This window comes from Leptodactylus fuscus, chromosome 1 (genome assembly GCF_031893055.1).
Source record: "Leptodactylus fuscus isolate aLepFus1 chromosome 1, aLepFus1.hap2, whole genome shotgun sequence".
Lineage (NCBI taxonomy): Eukaryota > Metazoa > Chordata > Amphibia > Anura > Leptodactylidae > Leptodactylus > Leptodactylus fuscus.
In genome coordinates, this window is record NC_134265.1 from 66314522 (window position 1) to 66338662 (window position 24141).

At 41.5% G+C, this 24141-nt stretch overlaps 1 protein-coding gene across 2 annotated transcripts in view; it reads left to right on the forward strand.

The window, feature by feature from the left end:
* The first annotated feature begins 6912 nt into the window (after positions 1-6912).
* RHOBTB3 (Rho related BTB domain containing 3) overlaps positions 6913-24141 on the forward strand; it is a 102671-nt gene continuing 85442 nt past the window's right edge. For both annotated transcript variants that reach the window (XM_075271909.1, XM_075271917.1), the window contains exons 1-3: positions 6913-7070; positions 7150-7184; positions 10709-10861. In XM_075271909.1, the coding sequence (XP_075128010.1) occupies positions 7047-7070; positions 7150-7184; positions 10709-10861 (212 nt within the window). In that variant the 5' untranslated portion in view covers positions 6913-7046. The remainder of the gene's footprint in view (positions 7071-7149; positions 7185-10708; positions 10862-24141) is intronic.

The following is a 24141-nucleotide window of genomic DNA, read 5'->3' on the forward strand; positions in this document are numbered from 1 at the left end:
TAACCCCAATATATTCTTTGAATTCCCAGTCAGAAACTGGCACTATATGGCAGTAGCAAGAAATGAGGGTATTTATAACCCCAATATATTCTTTGAATTCCCAGTCAGACAATGGCACTGTATACCAGTAGTAAAAATTGTGGGTGCACGTAACCCCAATATATTCTTTGAATTACCAGTCAGAAACTGGCACTATATGGCAGTAGCAAGAAATGAGGGTATTTATAACCCCAATATATTCTTTGAATTCCCAGTCAGACAATGGCACTGTATACCAGTAGTAAAAATTGTGGGTGCACGTAACCCCAATATATTCTTTGAATTCCCAGTCAGACACTGGCACTATATGGCAGTAGCAAGAAATGAGGGTATTTGTATTCCCAATATATTCTTTGAATTCCCAGTCAGACAATGGCACTGTATACCAGTAGTAAAAATTGTGGGTGCACGTAACCCCAATATATTCTTTGAATTACCAGTCAGAAACTGGCACTATATGGCAGTAGCAAGAAATGAGGGTATTTGTATTCCCAATATATTCTTTGAATTCCCAGTCAGACAATGGCACTGTATACCAGTAGTAAAAATTGTGGGTGCACGTAACCACAATATATTCTTTGAATTCCCAGTCAGAAACTGGCACTATATGGCAGTAGCAAGAAATGAGGGTATTTATAACCCCAATATATTCTTTGAATTCCCAGTCAGACAATGGCACTGTATACCAGTAGTAAAAATTGTGGGTGCACGTAACCACAATATATTCTTTGAATTACCAGTCAGAAACTGGCACTATATGGCAGTAGCAAGAAATGAGGGTATTTATAACCCCAATATATTCTTTGAATTCCCAGTCAGACAATGGCACTGTATACCAGTAGTAAAAATTGTGGGTGCACGTAACCACAATATATTCTTTGAATTACCAGTCAGAAACTGGCACTATATGGCAGTAGCAAGAAATGAGGGTATTTATAACCCCAATATATTCTTTGAATTCCCAGTCAGACAATGGCACTGTATACCAGTAGTAAAAATTGTGGGTGCACGTAACCCCAATATATTCTTTGAATTCCCAGTCAGACACTGGCACTATATGGCAGTAGCAAGAAATGAGGGTATTTGTATTCCCAATATATTCTTTGAATTCCCAGTCAGACAATAGCACTGTATACCAGTAGTAAAAATTGTGGGTGCACGTAACCCCAATATATTCTTTGAATTCCCAGTCAGAAACTGGCACTATATGGCAGTAGCAAGAAATGAGGGTATTTATAACCCCAATATATTCTTTGAATTCCCAGTCAGACAATGGCACTGTATACCAGTAGTAAAAATTGTGGGTGCACGTAACCCCAATATATTCTTTGAATTACCAGTCAGAAACTGGCACTATATGGCAGTAGCAAGAAATGAGGGTATTTGTATTCCCAATATATTCTTTGAATTCCCAGTCAGACAATGGCACTGTATACCAGTAGTAAAAATTGTGGGTGCACGTAACCACAATATATTCTTTGAATTCCCAGTCAGACACTGGCACTATATGGCAGTAGCAAGAAATGAGGGTATTTGTATTCCCAATATATTCTTTGAATTCCCAGTCAGACAATGGCACTGTATACCAGTAGTAAAAATTGTGGGTGTATATAGCCCCAATTCTATTGCTAGGGGACTTGCAGGGTATTTCTGGGGTGAAGGTGGGGGGGCACACCGTTGGAACGGGTATCGGGGTATATATCGGGTATACGGGAATACACTGACAGTGTATTCCATTCAGGATCCTGGGAAAGCTGGGTTGCGGCGATTGAGCCCGTCAGTGCCACGTTACACTGACAAGCTTCTCCCTGGAATTTAGCTCTTATAAGAGCTGTTGTGGTTGTCTTCTCCTTCCTATCCTAGCCTGTCCCTGCCTACCCAGAATCTAACCCCTAGCTAACTGGACGGAAACCTCCGTCCTCGGTGAATTGCAAGCTCAGAATGACGCGAAGCTGGGCGGCGCTGTTCTTTTAAATTAGAGGTCACATGTTTTCGGCAGCCAATGGGTTTTGCCTACTTTTTTCAACGTCACCGGTGTCGTAGTTCCTGTCCCACCTACCCTGCGCTGTTATTGGAGCAAAAAAGGCGCCAGGGAAGGTGGGAGGGGAATCGAGTAATGGCGCACTTTACCACGCAGTGTTCGATTCGATTCGAACATGCCGAACAGCCTAATATCCGATCGAACATGAGTTCGATAGAACACTGTTCGCTCATCTCTAGTAGGGACCCATCTGAATGAGGTCGCCTTGACAAGGCAGATGGGCTCACGCAGTTCAGCAAACTGTGTGCTAAGAACCTCACAGAACTACTGTAGGCAGTGGTACATGAAAGTCTAGTTGAGCAACTTAAAGTGTAATAGAAACTCACTGGTCGGAATATGTTCTATGTTCTCTTCCTCCATTCATTTACCTTCTAGCTTGATTTAAAGAAATATTCAACTTAAAAACATTCATTAAATATTCATTGGGTAGATGGCAAATATTATATTGGTTGAGGTCCAAGTCTGGTAAAGTCACCAGCCCAGTCCAGTGGCGTAAATAGGAATGGCAGGGCCCCGTGGCGAACTTCTGACTTGGGCTCCCCCAACCGACACTGACGTTGAAGACCTCAACCGATCCCCTCCTCCGCACTCTATTATGTCCCTTAGTAAGCCCTGCACACAGTATTATGTCCCTTACTGGCCGCTGCACACAGTATTATGTCCCATAGTGGCCCCTGCACACAGTATTATGTCCCTTACTGGCCGCTGCACACAGTATTATGTCCCATAGTGGCCCCTGCACACAGTATTATGTCCCTTACTGGCCGCTGCACACAGTATTATGTCCCATAGTGGCCCCTGCACACAGTATTATGTCCCATAGTGGCCCCTGCACACAGTGTTATGTCCCTTACTGGCCCCTGCACACAGTATTATGTCCCTTACTGGCCCCTGCACACAGTATTATACCCCATAGTGGCCCCTGCACACAGTATTATGTCCCATAGTGGCCCCTGCACACAGTGTTATGTCCCTTACTGGCCCCTGCACACAGTATTATGTCCCTTACTGGCCCCTGCACACAGTATTATACCCCATAGTGGCCCCTGCACACAGTATTATGTCCCTTACTGGCCGCTGCACACAGTATTATGTCCCATAGTGGCCCCTGCACACAGTATTATCCCCCATAGTGGCCCCTGCACACAGTATTATGTCCCTTACTGGCCCCTGCACACAGTATTATGTCCCTTACTGGCCCCTGCACACAGTATTATCCCCCATAGTGGCCCCTGCACACAGTATTATGTCCCTTACTGGCCCCTGCACACAGTATTATACCCCATAGTGGCCCCTGCACACAGTATTATGTCCCTTACTGGCCCCTGCACACAGTATCATCCCCCATAGTGGCCCCTGCACACAGTATTATCCCCCATAGTGGCCCCTGCACACAGTATTATACCCCATAGTGGACACCCATAACCAATTATTATACTCTGGAGTCTTTTCAAACCCCAGAGTATAATAATTGGAGACCCGGGGGAATAAAAACATAAAAAATTACTGTTTCTTCCTGTCCCCGGCTCCTACGCTGTCTTCTCCGTGGCGTCAGACGTCACATGACCCGGGACGCAGGCTGGGTTCATGTGACGTCAGAGACGTCACGAAGGAGGCCTGGCAGGATCGTGGAAAGGTAAGTAACACTGTTTGTTATGTTCCCTTACCTCTCCTGATCCGATGATAGTATTTGTGGGGCCCGCGGTGTCACTTGCCGATCCCGGCCCAGCCAGGATCGGCAAGTGAATAGGGCCCGTAACGGCCTATTTAAAAAAAAAAAAAAAACGCAGCGGTAGCGGCTGTCACTGGGCCCCCTAATGGCCCGGGCCCTGTGGCAGCCGCCTCCGCTGCCTCTATGGTAGTTAAGCCCCTGTGCCCTCCAAATATTTTTCTGTCCCTTCTCAGTCCCACTGTGTGACCAATCAGCAATTTACATTGACATGAGGGGCATTTCTTTAGTCATGAGAAATTGCTTAACAAATAATGGATGCTTTTTCTCCTTCAACTCTTTGTGAACATTTGAGGCTAAAGTGACATTTTATTAGAGAAAGTAATTTTTCATTTTCATGTCCCAATAGTACAAAATTCTGTGAAACGCCTGTGGATTCAAAATGTACCTTCACTTTTGTTATAGCTTGTAGGTTTATCTTTCTTTTTTTTTTTTTTTTATAACAATTTGTAAACTGTCCAGTAAGCAAAAAAAAAAAAAAACCCTCAAAGAGCGGATTTTGGTGTCCTGCCCTTGTTATCAGTAGGGTGGGACATCTAGTAACAAGACTGAATGACATGACTGACTGCACTTACATGTGTCACCATCTATCACGCAGGAGGACTGGGATATAGATCTGTAGTACGGTGAGTTATTTAAACTGTATATAAAAGCAGAATTATTGAATTACTCAGTTCTGTTAGATTATTTTAGTGTAGATTTATTAAAAAGAATGGAACATTTGTTCTAAATTGTGTTTTTGCTGCAAGTTGTCTTATTATATTTTAAGTTCTAAGATATTTCAAGTGGAATTCAACTCATTTCGTATGGATTAAATGCGTCTGTATTTATTTCCTACAATAATAGCATTGGGAAGTAAAGGAATGGGACAATAGTGTGTTGATAAATATAGCCAGATGGGTATACATCTACAGTCATCAGCTACTTACATTGGGTCTACACCTCTGCAATTCATAGCATTTTTCTTCATTTTGCAGAAAATCACAAAAATCCAATTTGATAAAATCCACTTTTAAATACCTAAACCTCTTGACAATAAATTTGTGACAAGACCAGTCATGGCACATTGATAGGCATTAGGGTTGTGTCTGGGGGCCCATGACCAGAGTGATCTTAAAGTCCCTTTGGTCAATTCAAATACTTATTGAGGCTAAGGCCCCATGTAGCAAAACACAGCAAAAGAATGCTGAGGGAAAAAAGCATGGCAGAAACACATCAAATTTTTTTCCGCAGAGTATTTCATTGTATTCTTGCAGAGTTTTCTCCTGGGGACTTTCTGCCCTTATTATGCCTATATGGAAAACGCCATCATTTCTGCAGGTATAATTGACATGCTGCTATTCCATGCTATGCAGCTTTTCCGCTCTGCAATGTGGGGCTGGGACTACAGGTACTGTAAAACGCAGCGTTTTTTTCCACTTTAAGACTTCAGCCTAAACCCCCTTGCAGACTACCATTTGTCTGGTTAGTGTGCTATCTGGGTTTTTCCTGGATAGCACACTAACCAATTCCTTCTATGGGCCTGTACACATGACCTTGAATGACAAGGTCACGTGTGTGGGCCAACAGTTCAGGACAGAAAATATGGAACAGGTCCTATTCCTGTCTGATTTTTGTAGCCTTGCTTCCACAACTCCTATTCATTGAATGAAAGGAGCCATGGGTGCAGGGCAGCACATGGGTGACATCTGCATCTCCCCTGTACGACTCCTGTGCCATTCATTCATGGAAGCTGGTTAGCACATGGTCGTATGTAACTAGCTGAAGGCTAAGGCTATAATCACACAGAGTTTTTTGCAGGCAGCTTTTGACGCGGAATCCTCCTCAAAATTTGCCAGCAAAAACGCCTCCCATTCATTTCAATGGGAGTTACTTGCCATTTTTATTTTTTTTTTCAGTTAGTGGAAAAAAATGCAAAATGCCCTATCTTAACACAGGTTGCTGCAGCTGAATCAGCCGCGTCATCCTCACCTAGAGACTCCCTCCTTATTAGGCCCATTCATCCAGGCCTAATCAGGAGTGGGATGCCGCGACAGGGTGCCGATGCTGCAAGTAGCCACGCGAAGAAGCCACACGGCGGAAAAGGGTAAGCTAACCTTAAGGCCCCACGTTGTGGAATCAATGCTTTTTATGTTACAGATGTTGCTGTGGTTTTGACTCTTGGCTTTAGTTCAAAAAACTACAACAAAATCCACAGCTTTTCCGCAATGTGTCTCCACGTAGCAAAGTTTTTGCTGTGTTTTTTCCTGAGTGTTTTCTTCCCCTATTAAATCTATAGGGAAAACACTCTTGATTCTAAAATTAACTAGCTGCGATTTCTTGAAAACAGCTTTTCCAAAGTTTTTTTTTTTTTTTTAAATCAGTAATGAGATGAAACAAAATCTTATTAATTTTGCTGTTACTGTAAAACATTTCTGTAACATGGGGTCTTAGCCTAATGATGAATTGCATGTCTCCGCTTTCAACTTTTCCTCTCTTACGTGGTCCTAGCTTTGGTTAAAAAAAAAACATCATAAAACTACACTGTGCGAATGTGGACCTATGCTGTTCCTCATAATTCTGATCTGAACTTGGTTTATGCATCCATCCAACAAGGTATATAAAAGTCAGTATACATGTACATAACTTGGGGCTCTCCGAATACACAATCATTTTACATTTTGAGCTAACACGTCCAGCAGGTATTTCTCAGGGGCAGATGGCCCTGACGGATACAGTGACTTTGCATATTTTGTGTTAATGGATTTCTGCCTCTGATAAGGGTGTATTCTTAAGCAGAAGACTTGTAGAAATAACTGTGACTTTTCATTCATCTGAATGTATTTTGCAGAAATTCATACATAAGGCGCTGAAAACCCCGCAAAAAATCTCTGCAAAAATTTCTGCCATGTGTGAACATACTTCAAATGATTGGTATAAATTAGGAAAAGTCTTTTCATAATGGTTCCGATTATCTCTCAAAAAAGGGCTTTCAAAAAACTTTCTGTAGATATGTAGACTGAGGTCTTTCATGACTAAGATATCATTGTTGATGCACTTGTGTCACCTACTGATTTTTGCCATTCTTTAGTAATATAAAGAACATGGGCCAGCAGCAAACAGTCATCTCAGAGACAGAAGAACTGGACAAATCTGCTGTCTATGTGGGGAAAGTGGAAGACTTTAAGGTATCTAAGCGGATGAGAACCATTGTGAATGACAGAGAAGTAGTAATATTTCATCATCTAGGCAAATTCCATGCCTTGGACCTTCGCTGCTATCGTAAGTACATTCTAGAAAGTACAAAAACATTCAAAAGGGTTTAAAGGAAAATCCTGTTTACTGTGTTTTTCTGTTTTAGATTCTGGAGGACCTCTTCATCTTGGAGAAATTGAGGTGGGTTCATATACCAACATAATAAGCTACAGATTGCATATAGTCCATATAGTTATAGGCCCATCTAGTACAACCTTACTCGGATTCATTAAACATAATTCATTGTTAGATTATCTATGACCCTCATTGCCATTTGTCATTATATATATATATATATATATATATATATATATATATATATATCTATAGAGAGATAGAGAGAGAGAGAGAGAGAGAGAGAGAGAGAGCTTTTTTTTTTGCAGTCCTAGTTTCTACTATTACTTTAGTACCTCTTGCTGTAGAGGTTTTTGCCGAGTTTTTTCTGGATATTTGTACACTTCTTGGAATTAGTAAATCAAGGCCTATCTCTTTGTATTGACCACACGTATCTTTTAACCTCTCCAATCCATTTTGTATTTTTTTAATGTTGCATTTTTGGTGTGGATTTCACATTGTGGTGGATTTACTATGGTTCCTGTGCTTTAATTGTGGCTTAAAACAGGCACATTTTAGGCGTACACGGTCTCAACTAGTTTTAGACCATTTTGTCTGACTAGTCTGACAGTCCGACAAAGGGAATGGTTTATATGAAAAGGGATGTGGCTTAAGATATGGCTATGTGTACCCCAATTGATCCAAAATTTTATGTAAAACAAGTCCACTAGTCAAGTATAATATGTGGTATAAACTTTAGACTAGACAGTCTAAAGATGCATCACATTCATCATCCAGCATCAGTCACTGTGATGAATTTGGTGGATTTTCAGAAAGTCTAAGATTACACTGTTTGATTCAGACTTGGTTCACACCTGCATTCGATGATCGTTCGAGAATTCCATCCCCAGTCCGCAGGTAACCACTTTATATGTGGATTGGGTTTCTGTTTTTCGGGTCCCCAAGTGGAGAACCGCAGGTGTGAACCTAGCGTTAGGGGTAGTAGGAACCTGTTAGCAGTCCAGCTGTTCTGTAAACTCTCATAGAAATGAATGGAGCATATACTGGGAGTTATAGCTTCACATTAGATGGAGAGCCAAGGGTTGCTGACCTGGTCTAACTATGAGTACATTTAGGCTATTGTTTTTCCTCATCGACTTCAAAGGGACGATTTAAAGCTTTTAACACTGTATATTTTCCAAAGAAGCAGCTCTAAAAACTATTTCATAGAAAGTTCCCAGAATTTTTTTCATGATAGTGCCTCACCCTTCGTACAATTGTTGAATATTTGCCAGATATACATGCTTATGGCAGTACAGTATGTACCCAGGACCAGGGAGAAATGACATAATTACTCGTGGAAGATCACGTAGTAAGTGTCCTGTTCTACGTAGACAAGTAGTTCTGCTTCACAGGAAAGGAAAGGATGGTTTCTTATCTCTCACTACAGGCTTGAGAAAAGTTGCTGATGGGCCTTATCTCTGCCAACACACATGGATTGACTTAACCCTGCCAAGTATGCATGTACCAACAGAATCTCAAATACAGAAGATTGTCTGCTTAGTACATGTATGTGTGAAAGCTTTTGCGATGAGTAAATTTGTTTAAAAATGACCCAAATTTAATAACATTATATAGTATTCAGCAGGCTGTCTGAAGTTGTGTCCAGTTTACTGTATCACAGTGGTACACATTGTGCTATAGATTTGGTACATCATGCTAGAGACTAGACATGTCCCTTACACCACTTTATGACTGGATTATTTTTGACCATATCTCCAAATCATTCCTCTTTTCTAGATGCTTTTGTCTAGCAAGACGCCAAGATCTTCTCTATTACTCAAATCATTTTAAAAAATTGGTCTAAGTTGACTTGTGCTAATAAGATGGTGGAAATTACATCAGAAGTCTGGGGCATAACCAATAGTATATGTCGGCCATTAGGTCTTAGTTCTATAAACTGATAATATTTAAGATTTATACATATAGTTCTAGTTCTTAAGTTCCTGTCCTTCTTTAGCATACGTTATATAGTAAGATGCACATTTTCAAGGGGTTTAACTTAAAGGAGTTGTGAAGGATTTTAAAACATGGTTGCTTTCTTCTTCTCAGGAAAGGACCTCTCATCCATTGGTCACATTGCAATGCCACATCTCAGTCCCATTGAATGAAATGGGACTGAGCTGCAGCATGGCTGTATGACCAACAGACATAATGTCACTGTTTGAGAAGAAGAAAGCAGCCATAGTTTTGAGGTCGTGTACAACCCCTTTAATTGTGGTTTACAGGGAACGCTGGAACAGGATTTCAGGTTTCTATGGGTAGGCTTGGAACCTGTTCCCCATGGATACCAAGGTGATACTATATCAAAAAAGCACAATCTATTTTCCACTGTTACCAGCTATTACTTTCCTTGCATTGATAATTACAGTAAGTGCACATTCATATGTATAATTTTTCCAGTCTGTCTGTTTCATAAACATAACAACCAAAAAAAATTATCCATAATGTTATTAAAAAGAAATGCTTTTGCTTTCTCAAAAAATACAATGTTTAGAGATCTGCTAAAACACAGAATGGAATGGGCCCTAAAATAAGATGATATAGATTTCAGGTATCACTTAAACCAGAAAATTGTGTTGGACTGTGAAGGCCCAGTGTCTGCTTTACATGACCTCAGTGACCCATCAACTTTTTTTTAGAGTCTGCTGCCATTTTAAAACTGAAAACGGCAGAGGAAATCTTCCATGCAGGACTTTTTCTGCCAATCTTTAGGTGGGCACTGTGAGGTGCCCACCTGGTGCCCTGGTACCCACTCTAGTGCAAATGTGGACAAAAAAAAAAATGTTGACATCTGGTGTGCACCAAAAATTCTGCCTCCCCAACACAGTTTTTGCCCTAATGAAAGTGCCCTTATGTTTTTATATTTTTACTTATAAAATTGTAATATTCTTATATTTAAATAGATAGATGTTATGGTTTTTCCACCATTAAACGGGCCCCATCATGTGCAACAAGTAATTCCCTTTTCATTGCTGCCCCTATATTTTTTCTGTTGCCGAGAAGTGAAGTTATAAATGTGTGAAAGCATAAAAAGTCATATGTAAATGAACCTAAGTAGTCGTGGAGGCGGGGAGCAGCTTCACACCCTCCTGGGGTGTGATTGACATCTTCCACAAAGTCCACATACTCCCCGGCATCAATAGGGTCACTTGTACTCATGAGGCATGATTAAATGCTGTACTGAAAAAGATTACAAAGGGCATCAATGGAAAGGTCATTACTTGATCCTTCACATGATAGTTCACAGTATTAGGGAGGGTTTGCACGGTGTAACGTGCCGCGTGATGTGGCACGTAGACGCCGTGTGACCTAGTTTGCGGCTGTGATTTTGCGGCCGCAACATCATGGCCGCAAACTAGCGTGGCGCATACGATCCCCGCTCCCATTGAAATCAATGGGAGCGTGTACGGCCCGCAAAGGCTGCCGCGGCGTAGACGTGCCACTTCACACGGCACGTTACACCGTGTGAACCCTCCCTTACATCACTATGTAGATACAATGTTGATTATTTTTGGGGTAACAATAAGACATGTTTTTTTCTCATATAGGACATTAATGGACAAGCTTGTGTTGTTTGTCCTTGGCACAAATATAAAATTGTTTTGGAAAACGGTGAAGGTCTGTACCAAGGTGTTAACCCTCAAGACCCACAACGATCAAAAAAGTGGTTTTCTAAAGGCAAGAAACAGAGAACTCACAAAGTGAGTGTCAAAGACGGGAATATCTATGTAACACTCTCAGATACAGATGTAACATATGACTCCGATTACTATGCCAAAGAAAAGTTCAATGATGAAGAGTGTCCTGATCCTGTGCTGTAACAATGTAACTCTTACTCTACATACTGTCAACAATGGAACAATAATTCAGAAATGTAACACATACAGTCCTATGAAAAAGTTTGGGCACCCCTATTAATCTTAATCATTTTTAGTTCTAAATATTTTGGTGTTTGCAGCAGCCATTTCAGTTTGATATATCTAATAACTGATGGACACAGTAATATTTCAGGATTGAAATGAGGTTCATTGTACTAACAGAAAATGCGCAATATGCATTAAACCAAAATTTGACCGGTGCAAAAATATGGGCACCTCAACAGAAAAGTGACATTAATATTTAGTACATCCTCCTTTTGCAAAGATAACAGCCTCTAGTTGCTTCCTGTAGCTTTTAATCAGTTCCTGGATCCTGGATAAAGGTATTTTGGACCATTTCTTTCTACAAAACAATTCAAGTTCAGTTAAGTTAGATGGTCGCCGAACATGGACAGCCCGCTCTCAAATGATCTGAAAACAAAGATTGTTCAACATAGTTGTTCAGGGGAAGGATACAAAACGTTGTCTCAGAGATTTAACCTGTCAGTTTCCACTGTGAGGAACATAGTAAGGAAATGGAAGACCACAGGGACAGTTCTTGTTAAGCCCAGAAGTGGCAGGCCAAGAAAAATATCAGAAAGGTAGACAAGAAGAATGGTGAGAACAGTCAAGGACAATCCACAGACCACCTCCAAAGAGCTGCAGCATCATCTTGCTGCAGATGGTGTCACTGTGCATCAGTCAGCAATACAGCGCACTTTGCACAAGGAGAAGCTGTATGGGAGAGTGATGAGAAAGAAGCCGTTTCTGCACGTACGCCACAAATAGAGTTGCCTGAGGTATGCAAAAGCACATTTGGAGAAGCCAACTTCATTTTGGAAACAAAGATTGAGTTGTTTGGTTATAAAAAAAGGCGTTATGCATGGCGTCCAAAAAGAAACAGCATTCCAAGAAAAACACTTGTTACCCACTGTAAAATTTGGTGGAGGTTCCATTATGCTTTGGGGCTGTGTAGCCAATGCCGGCACCAGGAATCTTGTTAAAGTTGAGGGTCGCATGGATTCCACTCAGTATCAGCAGATTCTTGAGAATAATGTTCAAGAATCAGTGACGAAGTTGAAGTTACGCCGGGGATGGATATTTCAGCAAGACAATGATCCAAAATACCTTTATCCAGGATCCAGGAACTGATTAAAAGCTACAGGAAGTGACTAGAGGCTGTTATCTTTGCAAAAGGAGGATCTACTAAATATTAATGTCACTTTTCTGTTGAGGTGCCCATACTTTTGCACCAGTCAAATTTTGGTTTAATGCATATTGCAAATTTTCTGTTAGTACAATAAACCTCATTTCAATCCTGAAATATTACTGTGTCCATCAGTTATTAGATATATCAAACTGAAATGGCTGCTGCAAACACCAAAATATTTAGAACTACAAATGATTAAAGATTAATAGGGGTGCCCAAACTTTTTCATAGGACTGTATACATGGGATTTCTATGAAGTAAGCACAAGACATCAACTCTGGGCTCATCATGAGTGATTGCTCTGATCCTTCTCAAACAAGATTCTTGAATGGCTAATAATAAGATCTTTCGAAATGTCACTATCCAACCTCTGAGTTGTATGGAGCTCTAATACAGTGCCCATGGAAAGATCTATAAGGATCTGCTAAACCTCCATATGCCTACAATCCCATACACAGTTTTTATCAGATTTCATATTAATCTGGCAGAAAAACATCATAGCATGTTGAACCTGACATTATATTACAGAGGTATTTAATTCACAAGCATGTGGGGCAGATTTGCTTTTCAAAATGTGACAGAATTCTGCACAATTTGCACAAAATAAACTGGTGTGTATAGTTTAGACCACATTTTTTAGAAATGTGACTTGTTGGCTTCTTGGGGAAAAGGGAGAAGGTTAAAGTATAACTCCCGTTTTTATGCATTTTTGTCATTTACTTTATTAACCTATCTAAATTCGTTTTAATAGAAAACCATTTTTATAAGTTGTATAGAACTAAAGATTGAAGTGGCCACTACACTATAGTTCTACTTACTAGCAGTACAAATGTTTACACATTTTCCCTAATAACAGCTGAGTTAGCGGGTTGCTAGAGAGAATTTTACAGCCTGCTTTCTATTAAATGGAAGTTAGATAGGTTAATAAAGTATATTCCAAAAATGTTAATCAACCCTCCTATACAATAGCAAAAAAAAAAAAATAAATAAAAGTATATTTTAAGATGTGAACCTTTTGTCAAAATTTTGATGCCTTTTTATTGTTGGAAACCATGTCAACTAATAAGAGGTATAATCTCAGGCAGTCTAAAGCTCCGTTCCCACAGAGTATCGTGCCTCTCATTTAGACACGTAAACACGTGTCAGAGCGAGGCGCATCAAAACAGATCCCATTGATTTCAATGGGTGCTGGCTTTTGCACTCTACACATTGAAATCAATGGGAGGCTTTATAACCCATTGATTTCAATGGGTAGTGCACGTAAGCAGGCACCCATTGAAATCAATGGGATCTGTTTTGAAGCGCCTCACTTTGACACATACTTACGTGTCTAAATGAGCGGCGCCTTGCTCTGTGGGAACGGCGCCTAAAGATGCTACAGATACAGTATATCCTTCAGCAATAGACACTTTGATAAATCTGGCCTCATAAGACTGTCTAGTCTAAGATGCCTCTATCTTCAAGAAGTATTACTAAATCTGCTCCTTTGTGCCTAGGAGCGAATAAATCTAAATCCATAATATGATGTCACATGGAGGGACTTTGCCCATGCTCTAGATATACTGGATTGGCTAGAGATGTGGCTATGGGCACACAGTGCAATAGGTTGGGTTTTTGTGACTTGCGCTCTAAACATCTAAACATAGATATATTAGATATAATATAACTGCCATTGCTTGTGATATTAAAGCCTTACAATGTACAATGAACAATATACAATTGTGCCTTATTGTATATCCTTCTGATTAGAATTGTTACAATAAAGTCAAGTGCCCCATACTGTCAGATGGCCAGGTTCCCTTCTTCCTTATATTATATTACATTTACATCTGGTCCACACTTTTGACTTGATTCTCACTATTGTATCTTGTGACACTTTCATTTGAATAAACTTTTATGCGGTATTCCCATCTGGCACAGTCATGGCTAAAATGGGAATGTGTGGCTCTAAAACTACACAAACGACAGTGAATAATATCCAATTCCTTTAAAGTATTTCATACGTCAGCATTATATTCAATGTCAGTGAATGGGGGCTATTCACATGACCATTATTTTGACTGTCTGTTGTCAAGGACCGGCAAAATATAGGTCATGTCCTATTTTTATCACTTTCACAGATTCCCCAAACATCAGTGTATGGAGGATCCATGAAAAAAAGGTGCCCCTCAAGTGCAAGATGACCATGAAAAATTATTTTTTTTCATGGCCATTTTGCACCTCTTTTATGTGAATTTAGCATAAGTCCTGATCACAGGGCTGGAAGTTCCAGAAACCGCTGAATGTGGCTGTGCTACTCTGTTATTATAACTCACATTAACGTAGATAGGACGTTTGGAAGCAGCAAACCGCTGTGAGCAACATCATTTCTGTAATTCCTGTTTACTATTATGGGGCTCACATAGAAAGTGTAGAACAGCTGTGTTCAAAGGCATAACTTGGAAAGACAGAGCCCCATGGCAAGCATTTGACTGAGGCCCCTCTGCTCAACACAAGGATCCTTTACCGATCCTTTCCCACATATATTGCCCCTTTGTTGGCCCCCATACAGTATACTACTTCATTTATTGGACACATACAGTATACTGTCCCTATTAAGAGCTCCTGGGGGCCTATAATAGGGGCTATTACTATGGGAGCCTGTAATATGGAGGCCTGAAATATGGGGCCTTACTATAAGGAGCCATGTCTCAGGCCCCCAGACAGTAAGGACCCCTGTTACAAGACCTTACACCATAAAGTGTCCCCATAGACCAGTACCTGCTGTAGACTCTATTGAGTAATATCTGATTTTCATGCACTTTTCCCTGCTCCTGTCCATGACCGCCTCTGCATAGGCCTCCAGGGAGCGGCACATATTACATATGGACGCTCAGCATTATGACGTGACATCTGGGACATAGAATGCAGCTCCCCCTGGAGCTCTAAGGGAAGGCAGCAATGTATGGGAGCTTGGAAAGGTAAGTTACTTGTTAGAGTAATCCAGTGGGTAACAGCCTTGTAAAGAAAAAAAGTGGAGGGGGGGGGGTCATCCAGGTCCTTTAAGTTCACAGGCCCCATAGCAGCAGTTTCAGTAGTTACCCCCTGGCAGTGACTGACTGTCTCCATAGCTCCTGATCACCTCAGGTAGCCCCAGGTATTATCATCTCAGCAAAGGTATGAAGCACAATAATGATTAAGTTAGTCGTAGGCCGACGCCCCATGTTACGAAAACGCTGTGTTTTTGCGTCAGTGGAGACGTCACGGCAAAAACCGCTGTTTTTTACAGTACCCATCCACACATTGCTGTAAAATTCTGCAACGGAAAAGCTGTATTTTCAAAAAATGCTCATCAATTATACCTGCAGAAATGTTGGCGTTTTCCATATACGTATAATAACGACAAGGTGTCCACAGAAAAAAACTCAACGCAATGTGGAGCCTCAGGTGGTTTTAAAAATTAGAAAATTTCCATCAGGCTACAAGTCGCAATGACCAGGGCAAGACTTAGGGAAACAGTTGGGAGGTAGTAAGTATTGTGGTAACCATTCCCATAATGCTCCCTGTCCAGGAAAAGGCAGGCTGTAATAGGACATATGTGAGCATGAACCACGTGAATTGGTGAGAACTACTGTGTGTGTGGAGATACTGGGTAGTAGGTCCAAGGTCAGTAGCCAGACAGCTGAGGATTTATTTTGTACTCTGATGCGTAGGATGTTTTGCTGTGAAAACAAAGAAAAAAGCTGGCTCGGGTCAGTTTTGAACCAAATTCACTGTGTGGAGTGAAAATATATTGGAGGTCTTTGATGTGCCAACCATGTTGATGATTAGCGATCCCGTGAGCTAAAATAACCCTAGTTGGAGGCCACGTCTTGAGACCCCCCAAACTGATTAGGTCCATTAATTTGGATCTAACCAGTGGTGGAAAGTCGTAAAGGAATACTGATGCTCTGCTGTTGCTCAGGGGGTAGAAAATAAAAAAGAATCCGAGGCAGTTGTCCACCTCAAATTCCTCTTTACCTTAGGATGTCTGAAAGAGTTCTATCCACTTGTATGGAATGGACTGTATTACTGTTCACTCCAGTAGGTCTACCTCACAAATAAACTCCTCAATTTCGTTGGGGTTTTTTGAGCATGAGTTGGTCTAAAAAGGGCCCACTGAGGCTCTGTCACCCAAGAACCCACCCAAACCTGGAGCCAGCCCTTGTCATGCAGTTTTGGAAACTGCATATGGCTGAAGTCCCACATGGTGTAAACGCCACGGTTTCTAGTGAATTTCATCCACACATTGCAGAAAAATACCCGCAGAGTAAATGCTGCGATTTCCAAAAACATTGTGTCATAATATGTCAATTATAGTAATGGAAATGCTGGAGATTTTCGTCTAGGTAAATTTACACAGCTTACAAAGAGACTAGGGGCACTGGCTTCATCGCAGTGGCTCATGGTACATAACAAATTCGACCCATTATTTAATATTACTGTCCAACTTCAAGGTCTGGCTGCAATGTTATACAAGCCATTGCAAGAATGTAAACTAACCAAAACTTTGTTAATAACCCTTGATCATCCATGACCTATTCTTAGGATAGGATGTTAATAATTGATCAGTTAGAGTCCATCCTTAGGCCGGGTTCACACAGAGTATTTTGGCCGCGTATACGGTACCGGCTCCCATTGAAAACAATGGGAACTTATACAGCCCGCAAAAGATACCGTGGCGTCTACGTACCAAATCACGAGCCAAAATACTCCGTGTGAACCCGGCCTTAGGGACCCCCACTGATAAGCACAAAGAAAGGCCCTTCTTTATTGTTTACGCAGATACTGCTGCAGTTTGTTATATTACTACTGAGCAATTTATGACGAATGTATATGGGGCTATAAGGGGAACATATATTGCTGTTTTTGATGTTTGCGCAAAATAAGTTTACAAAGGGATAAGCACAGAAAATTAAAACCATTTTCAGCCTGCAATGCTATGCTGTGCAGTACCTTTGTAAAAGTAATTTATAAGGAGCAAGTAGAGAGAGAAAGTGGTTAAAATATGCTTTAAGATGGATTGTTAACATGAAAGCTTTGTGTATAATAAAATGCATGCATCGGCCCCTGGCTGTGGTGTTCGGCACGTTCCGGTAATGTGCTGGCTACTGCTGCTTCTGATGGCAGAAATTTTTATTCATTTCTTGTTGTGTGTTATTACTTGTCCTTCTTACTGGTCACAGATGCGGTATTAGACAGCTACCTGTGGAGTCTCATATATTGTTTGTAAGGCTTTGAACTTTTAAAACATCCACTTTTTTATGTTTTTTGTTATTTTTAAGGTTGCTGTTGACTTTTAAGATCTTTATATAGAAAATTAAGGATACAGGTATTTTCCGGACTATAAGGCGCACATAAAAACCTACTATTTCCTCAGAAATCGTAAGTGCGGCTTATAGTCCGGTGCGGCTTATATATGGATGGAAGCGGCGGCAAAGACTGCGTGCCGCTTCCATACATACATAAAAGGCACCGTAAGGGTGCATGCACACTGAGTAACGCCGGGCGTGTATGAGAGCCGTACACGCCGGCATTACAGCAGACTGCCGAACACTTCCCATTCACTTCAATGGGAGCGCTCGTAACAGCGGCGTTTACGAGCGCTCCCATTGAAGTGAATGGGAAGTGTTCGGCAGTCTGCTGTAATGCCGGCGTGTACGGCTCTCATACACGCCCGGCGTTACTCAGTGTGCATGCACCCTAAGGGTGCATTCACACTATGGAACGCCGGCGTGTATCACAGCCGTACACGCCGGCGTTACAGAAGGGCTGTCGGACACTTCCTATTCATTTCTATGGGAGCCGGCATGCGAGCGCTCCCTATAGAAATGAATGGAAAAAAGCAGTCCATTCATTTCTATGGGGAGCGCTCGCTCGCATGCCGGCTCCCATAGAAATGAATGGGAAGTGTCCGGCAGCCCTGCTGTCACGCCGGCCTGAAACAGAACGTGAAACTTACCCAGCGGTGCAGGGCGGGCGGGCGGGCATTCAGGCCTCCTCTGCCTCCGATGTTCTGTCCTTCTCCTCCGGCGCTCGCTGATAATGGCCGGGGCGCATGCGCAATATCATAATGCTTCTACTGCGCATGTGCCCTGGCCATTATCAGCTTGCGAGCGCCGGAGGAGGACGGAACATCGGAGGAAGAGGAGGCCTGAATGCCCGCCCACCCTGCACCGCTCGGTAAGTTTCACATTCTGTTTCAGGCTTTTATTTTAAAACGGGGGGGGGGGGGGGGGGTAGGGGGGGTAGTTTAATCTAACGTTTACGGTTGGGCTCTATCAGCATGATTTTGCTGATAGAGCCCCTCCTCGCCTGCCGAGCGCTTCCAATAGAAGCGGCTGGCACGCGGGGGGTTAAGCGGCCGCTGGCAAAGTCTGCCTGCCGCCGCTTTCAATAAGATATAATGCGCACCGGACTGCGGCTTATAGTCCGGTGCGCCTTATATATGAACCGAGACGGACTATAAGGCGCTCATGGGCAATGCGGCTTATAGTCCAGTGCGCCTTATAGTCCGTAAAATACGGTATATAATAGATTTAAGAGAATCTGTTAGGCCCAGTTCACACCTGCAAGCAGCACTTTTCTCTCCGCTTTTTTCATGCAGAAACCAAGCAGAAACTCCACGGACCCCATTATAGTCTATGGGGTCTGCAGGTTTCCTTAGGTAACTGCTTTTGTTATGCAGATAGGTTCCTCAAGAGGACTCCCCGAACTGAAACCTGGAAACATGGGTGCTCCTCAGGGGATTGTTAGAAGGTCAATTGAAACGACCAAGTATAGTAGAGCCCCGCTACAAGTCCCTGTGAGACCGTCAGGAGCTCCCTTACACTCAGGGCAGGGCTCTGCTATGCGTGGTTGTTTCATTTGACAATGTACTTTTCACATCATACATCCTCCAACCCTCCACTGGAGTTCACAGTCTAAATCTAAATCTAAATCAGTCTAAAACATCCGACCGGATAGGTCAAGGACAGCGCTCAATCAATTATTAGGAACCTTCTTTATTGAACAACACTCAAAGGGAATGGCACAACGCGTTTTGAACCCATATGTCGTTTATGAAGTGCAAATGTACTGGCTTGGGATGGCTTTCAAGTCACGGCAATCCGCTCCGGATTAAGCCCAATGAATGGGCCTAGTCAGGAGGGAGTGTCTTCAGGCAGATGTTCGCGGCTGAATGAGCCGTGGAATCCGCATGAAGAAAGAGCATGTTGCTTCTTTTTTCCGCGAGTGGGAACATACCGCTTGTGGAAAAAAGAAATGACCGGCTGCCATTGATTTCAATGGAATGCGTTTTTTTGGTCAGGATTTTGATGCAAATTCCACGTCAAAATCCTGTATCTATATATTTTGTAAAATGTGTGTGTATAGATTCTTTTTATTTATTGTATTTAATGTATGAATAGGGTGCTGTGCTGCAGTTCCCTGCAAAGAGAGTGACTGAAGTGAGAGGCGTCAACCCCACTGCTAAATCTGTACCAATCCCCCCAACTATACAGTTATGTTTATACTACTGGTATCTTATCTTTGGGAGAGACACCTTACAGGCACCCTGAGAATAAGTTCACATGGGTTTTATTGGATCGGAACCTGAGGTATCCAGCCGCGCACTCCGCTCCGGATTAAGCCCAATGAATGGGCCTAGTCCGGAGGAGGGAGTGTCTTCAGGCCGAATCGTGAGGCAAAATGGCCTGAAGAATGAGCACCTCGCTCAATGAGCACAAGCCGGCTCCCGGAAAAACTCCTGAGCGGCTACCATTGATTTCAATGCAAGCTGTCTTTTTGGCCAGGATTTTGAGGTGTATACGGCCTCAAAATCCTGACCAAAAAGCTCTGTGTGAACTTACCATAAAGCAGTGGCAACTTGGAATGGTGGGGCCCCGTGGCGAACTTTTGACATGGGTCCCCCCCCCCTTCCTGACTGACACTAAAGACCTTGACTGACCGACCTCTGCTGCATTCCTGCACACACCATTATGCCCCATAATGAACACCCATGAACAATTATTATACTCTGGGGTCTTTTCAGACCCCAGAGTATAATAATTGGAGACCCTGAAAGTAACTGCTTTTTAATGCATATAGGTTTCTGTTTGGGGGGTCCCAAGCAGACTCCATGAACGGAAACGCAGATGTGAACCGGGCCTAAACATCACATTATAAAATACAATTCTAGTATGTATAATGGTAGACATGTATAGAAGAAAATACAGATAGATAGAAGACAGATACAGTAGATAGATAGATAGATAGATAGATAGATAGATAGATAGATAGATAGATAATGGCACAATTGTTCATAGGGATTTTTGTCTTTCTCTAGATCAACTTAGTAGGTTTATAAACTGAACTTATTGGACTTGTGTCTTTATCCAACATTATCAACTGTGTTACTATGTAATGAACAAAGTGTCAAGTTTGCAGTCTTTAGCTTTGAGTAATTTTGAGTGAAAAAGTGGAATTGGGCGAGGCATTTTATCTCTATCAGAGTCAGCAGTTTTTGTAAGGTCCTAAGTGAAAAGGCATACCTCACCTCTCTCCATTGTCCTTAGTATTATTACATACAGCTACTATGGTATTGGTGCACATGCCATAAGCACTATTATTAGGTATTATGGAGTGTAGATTTCTGATACAGAGATGAGTTACAGGGAAAGATAAAATTAAGACAGTGGTCACTTCTACTTCACTAGTACATCTATATACCCTTAGTTGTATATTAAGAACTGTTTGGCCTATATGCAATAGTTTAGTAGCAACCAGATCTCATAGACATGGTAAAGTTCTGAGTATACCTCAACTTTACGCTAACCACAGGGGAACTCCATTGGTGTTCTGGGATAATAGAATGTGACTCAACCTCTTCGAAGGTGCCATGAAGATGAGTGTAATGTATTCTGTATTACAGGGGTTGTCCAGCCTTTTACAATTGATTGATAGGTCATCAATATTAGATGGGTGCTATAAGGGGGACCAACTAGAAGGGAACCAATGCTGCCAAATTACATGATACATGGAAGGAAGTAATGTATAAAAGGGTCCACAAACATTATGTATCACAAAAGGTAATGTGTCAGTATGAGTAGATGCAATATAAACACAGAGTAGTTGTATTAACAAGACCACATAGTCATATAATGGTAAGAGGACATTCACACAATTTAATGCGGCACTGATTCTTGCATGATAACTCGCGTAAAGATCAGCGCTGCAAAACAGAATCTCATTGACGTCAATGGGTTCCGTGTAACGCGTGTAACACATTGAAATCAATGGGTTAAAAAGCCTCCCTTATGCGAGTTATTGTGCAAGAATGAGTGCCGCGTTACATCGTGTGAATGCCCCCAAAGGGTTAAAGTGAAAAACTGCATCACTATACTAAAAGACAATAGGAAAGAGGGGAGCACAAGATAAGCCCAAGGGAATCAATGTCATCTCCTTACTATGAACCAACACGCCCTGACGCACGTTTCGCCATTTACCCCCTGATGAAGCCGTAATGCCGAAACGTGCTGATATTACTTAAAATTATAGATAAGTTTGTTTAAGCTTTTAACTTTACCCTTTTAAAGATCATTTCATCTGCAACTTGCTTAATTGTTCACAATTACAGTCATTTTGACCAGGGGTGTCCAAACTTTTGCATGCCACTGTACATTTAGATTTGTAATGTACAAACCAGGTCAGAAACCAACGGAGATTGTTTTATGTATTCTTACTAAGACTTGTGCTTTGTAGGAGAGAGCTGTGGGCAGCCTGACCTTACTAGGGCACACATGTTTTTCTAAATTGTATATGGTCTAAATTGGGCACAGTAGATTTCCTTGGTTTATTGTTTTTTATGACACACAGTGGCAGTAAAATCTTTGAGTAGGAAAAGACCTGTTATATTAAAGTAGAAAGTGTTACCTTGGTGAATATGTGTCTGGAGGGGTTTTATTTTCATATTGGATCATATATTAATGTAAGATATTTTGTGTGTCCTTTTTAGTTACCCTGTTTCTCCAAAAATATGCCCTACCCTTTTGCAGGGTTTTTAGAATAGGCTTGAAATATAAGCCCTATTCCAAAAATAAGCCCTAGTTACAGTCAGCGCCTCCAGCGCTAGATTATGTCACTGATGTCAGAGAGACGGATAATAGGCATAGCGTAGCTCCCAACCATCCTTGACAAGTGCTCCGCTACCTACCACCACGACAATGCAAAATGTGCTCACCCACTCCCAAGTACCTTCTCCTGCCTCCCAGTTCCTGACCGCTACTATGCTGTGGGCTTGGCTACCTACATGACCATATGTCATGTGCCCCACCTGCTCGCTCCCACAGACACGGCCACTCGACTAAAACACCTCTCCTTTAGCATAAAAATGAGGAGATTGAGAGGGCACAGAGCCACTGCCGCAAAAAGTTTTAGAAAGAGTGTCAGTAAGTTTAAGGCCATCAACCAACCACCATCAATTGTGAATGTATGTTAGGGTTACTAACCCTAACCATTGTACAAGATTGGACTGGAGCAAAAAGAGTCTGATTTGCTCCAGTGCCTGAAAAATAAGACCTACTCCAAAAGTAAAATCACAGAAAGGGAATGGTATACAAAGCAAAATATTATTAAAATATAACTTTTATTGATATCTGTTAAAATAGTGTCTAAAATTTGACGTCCACACGAACACACATATGGAGACTAGAAATATGGGTGAGAAAAAGCGGACTAGAAAAATGGAGGACATCGAACATAGATAATATGTCATATTTTGATGCATACACCGCAGTTGTGTTTCTGGTGCTATAGCTATTCCTCCTATTAGTCCTCGCTAGACCACCAGAGCTAAAACGTAGATAAACTAAGTGACAGATGGTATCACTCCTTATATAACTGCAGGACAGTAATCATAAAACATTGAAGTTATATTGATGGGCTTTCTATCGAAATTCTACCCCCTAATAGTGTGCTTGCAGTGTGAAGCACGAAAAAAGCACATAGGGGTTACCCACAAGAATATATAGTCTCCTGATCAATTATACTGTATCACTGCTTCAATGGCCCTTTCAATTGCAGCGTAACTAGGTGCTAGGTGATATACTGAGATATGTTCATCAGAGCAGCAGTCGCTTGTTTGCACTGTTGAATACAAGCATATAGTACCTCTGACTGGTTTATTCCTATCTGTCAGCGTACTGCTTTAATCATAAGGGATAGCTGTGCAAAAACTAGCAAAGTGGTCACGCTCGTCTATAATTCAAGCCTCTACACATTTCACCCAGGATATCTGGGTTCATCAGGAGTATATAAGGCTACCTCGACAATCCCTATCAGATGCTAGAATAGTGTATCCCTAGATTTGCAGTGAAAACTGCATTTGCCGACATTCTGATGGTGAGTGTCGGTATATGGTTGTTCTGAGGTTCCTCAGACTCCCATCCACTTTGCTGTGACTATAAAATGCTTCTATAACATATTGTATTTATTTTTTGCATGTTATTTTTTTTTTTATACAACTGTTAAAATGTGTATGATATACAGCGGCCTGGCAGCTTAGTAAATACCTCAGCGTGTTGTTTTATAACTTGTGTAAAAGGCACGCCATCTACTGGTCAAATTCAATATTACCACACAAAAGAAACACCGTTTCCCCAAAAATAAGATGGTGTTTTATATTAGATTTTGCTCCCAAAGATGCGCCATGTCTTATTTTCAGGGGGTGTCTTATTTTTTTCAAAGAAGAATTCACATATATTGCTAAATATAAAAATTAACATTTATTAAATACTGTACAGTATAAAAATATTTTTATAGATTTGTAGAGCAGGCGATTTTGGACACAGGGATACCTAACATGTACGGTATGTGTTTCACAGTATTTACATACTTTTATACGTGTTCTAGGGAAATG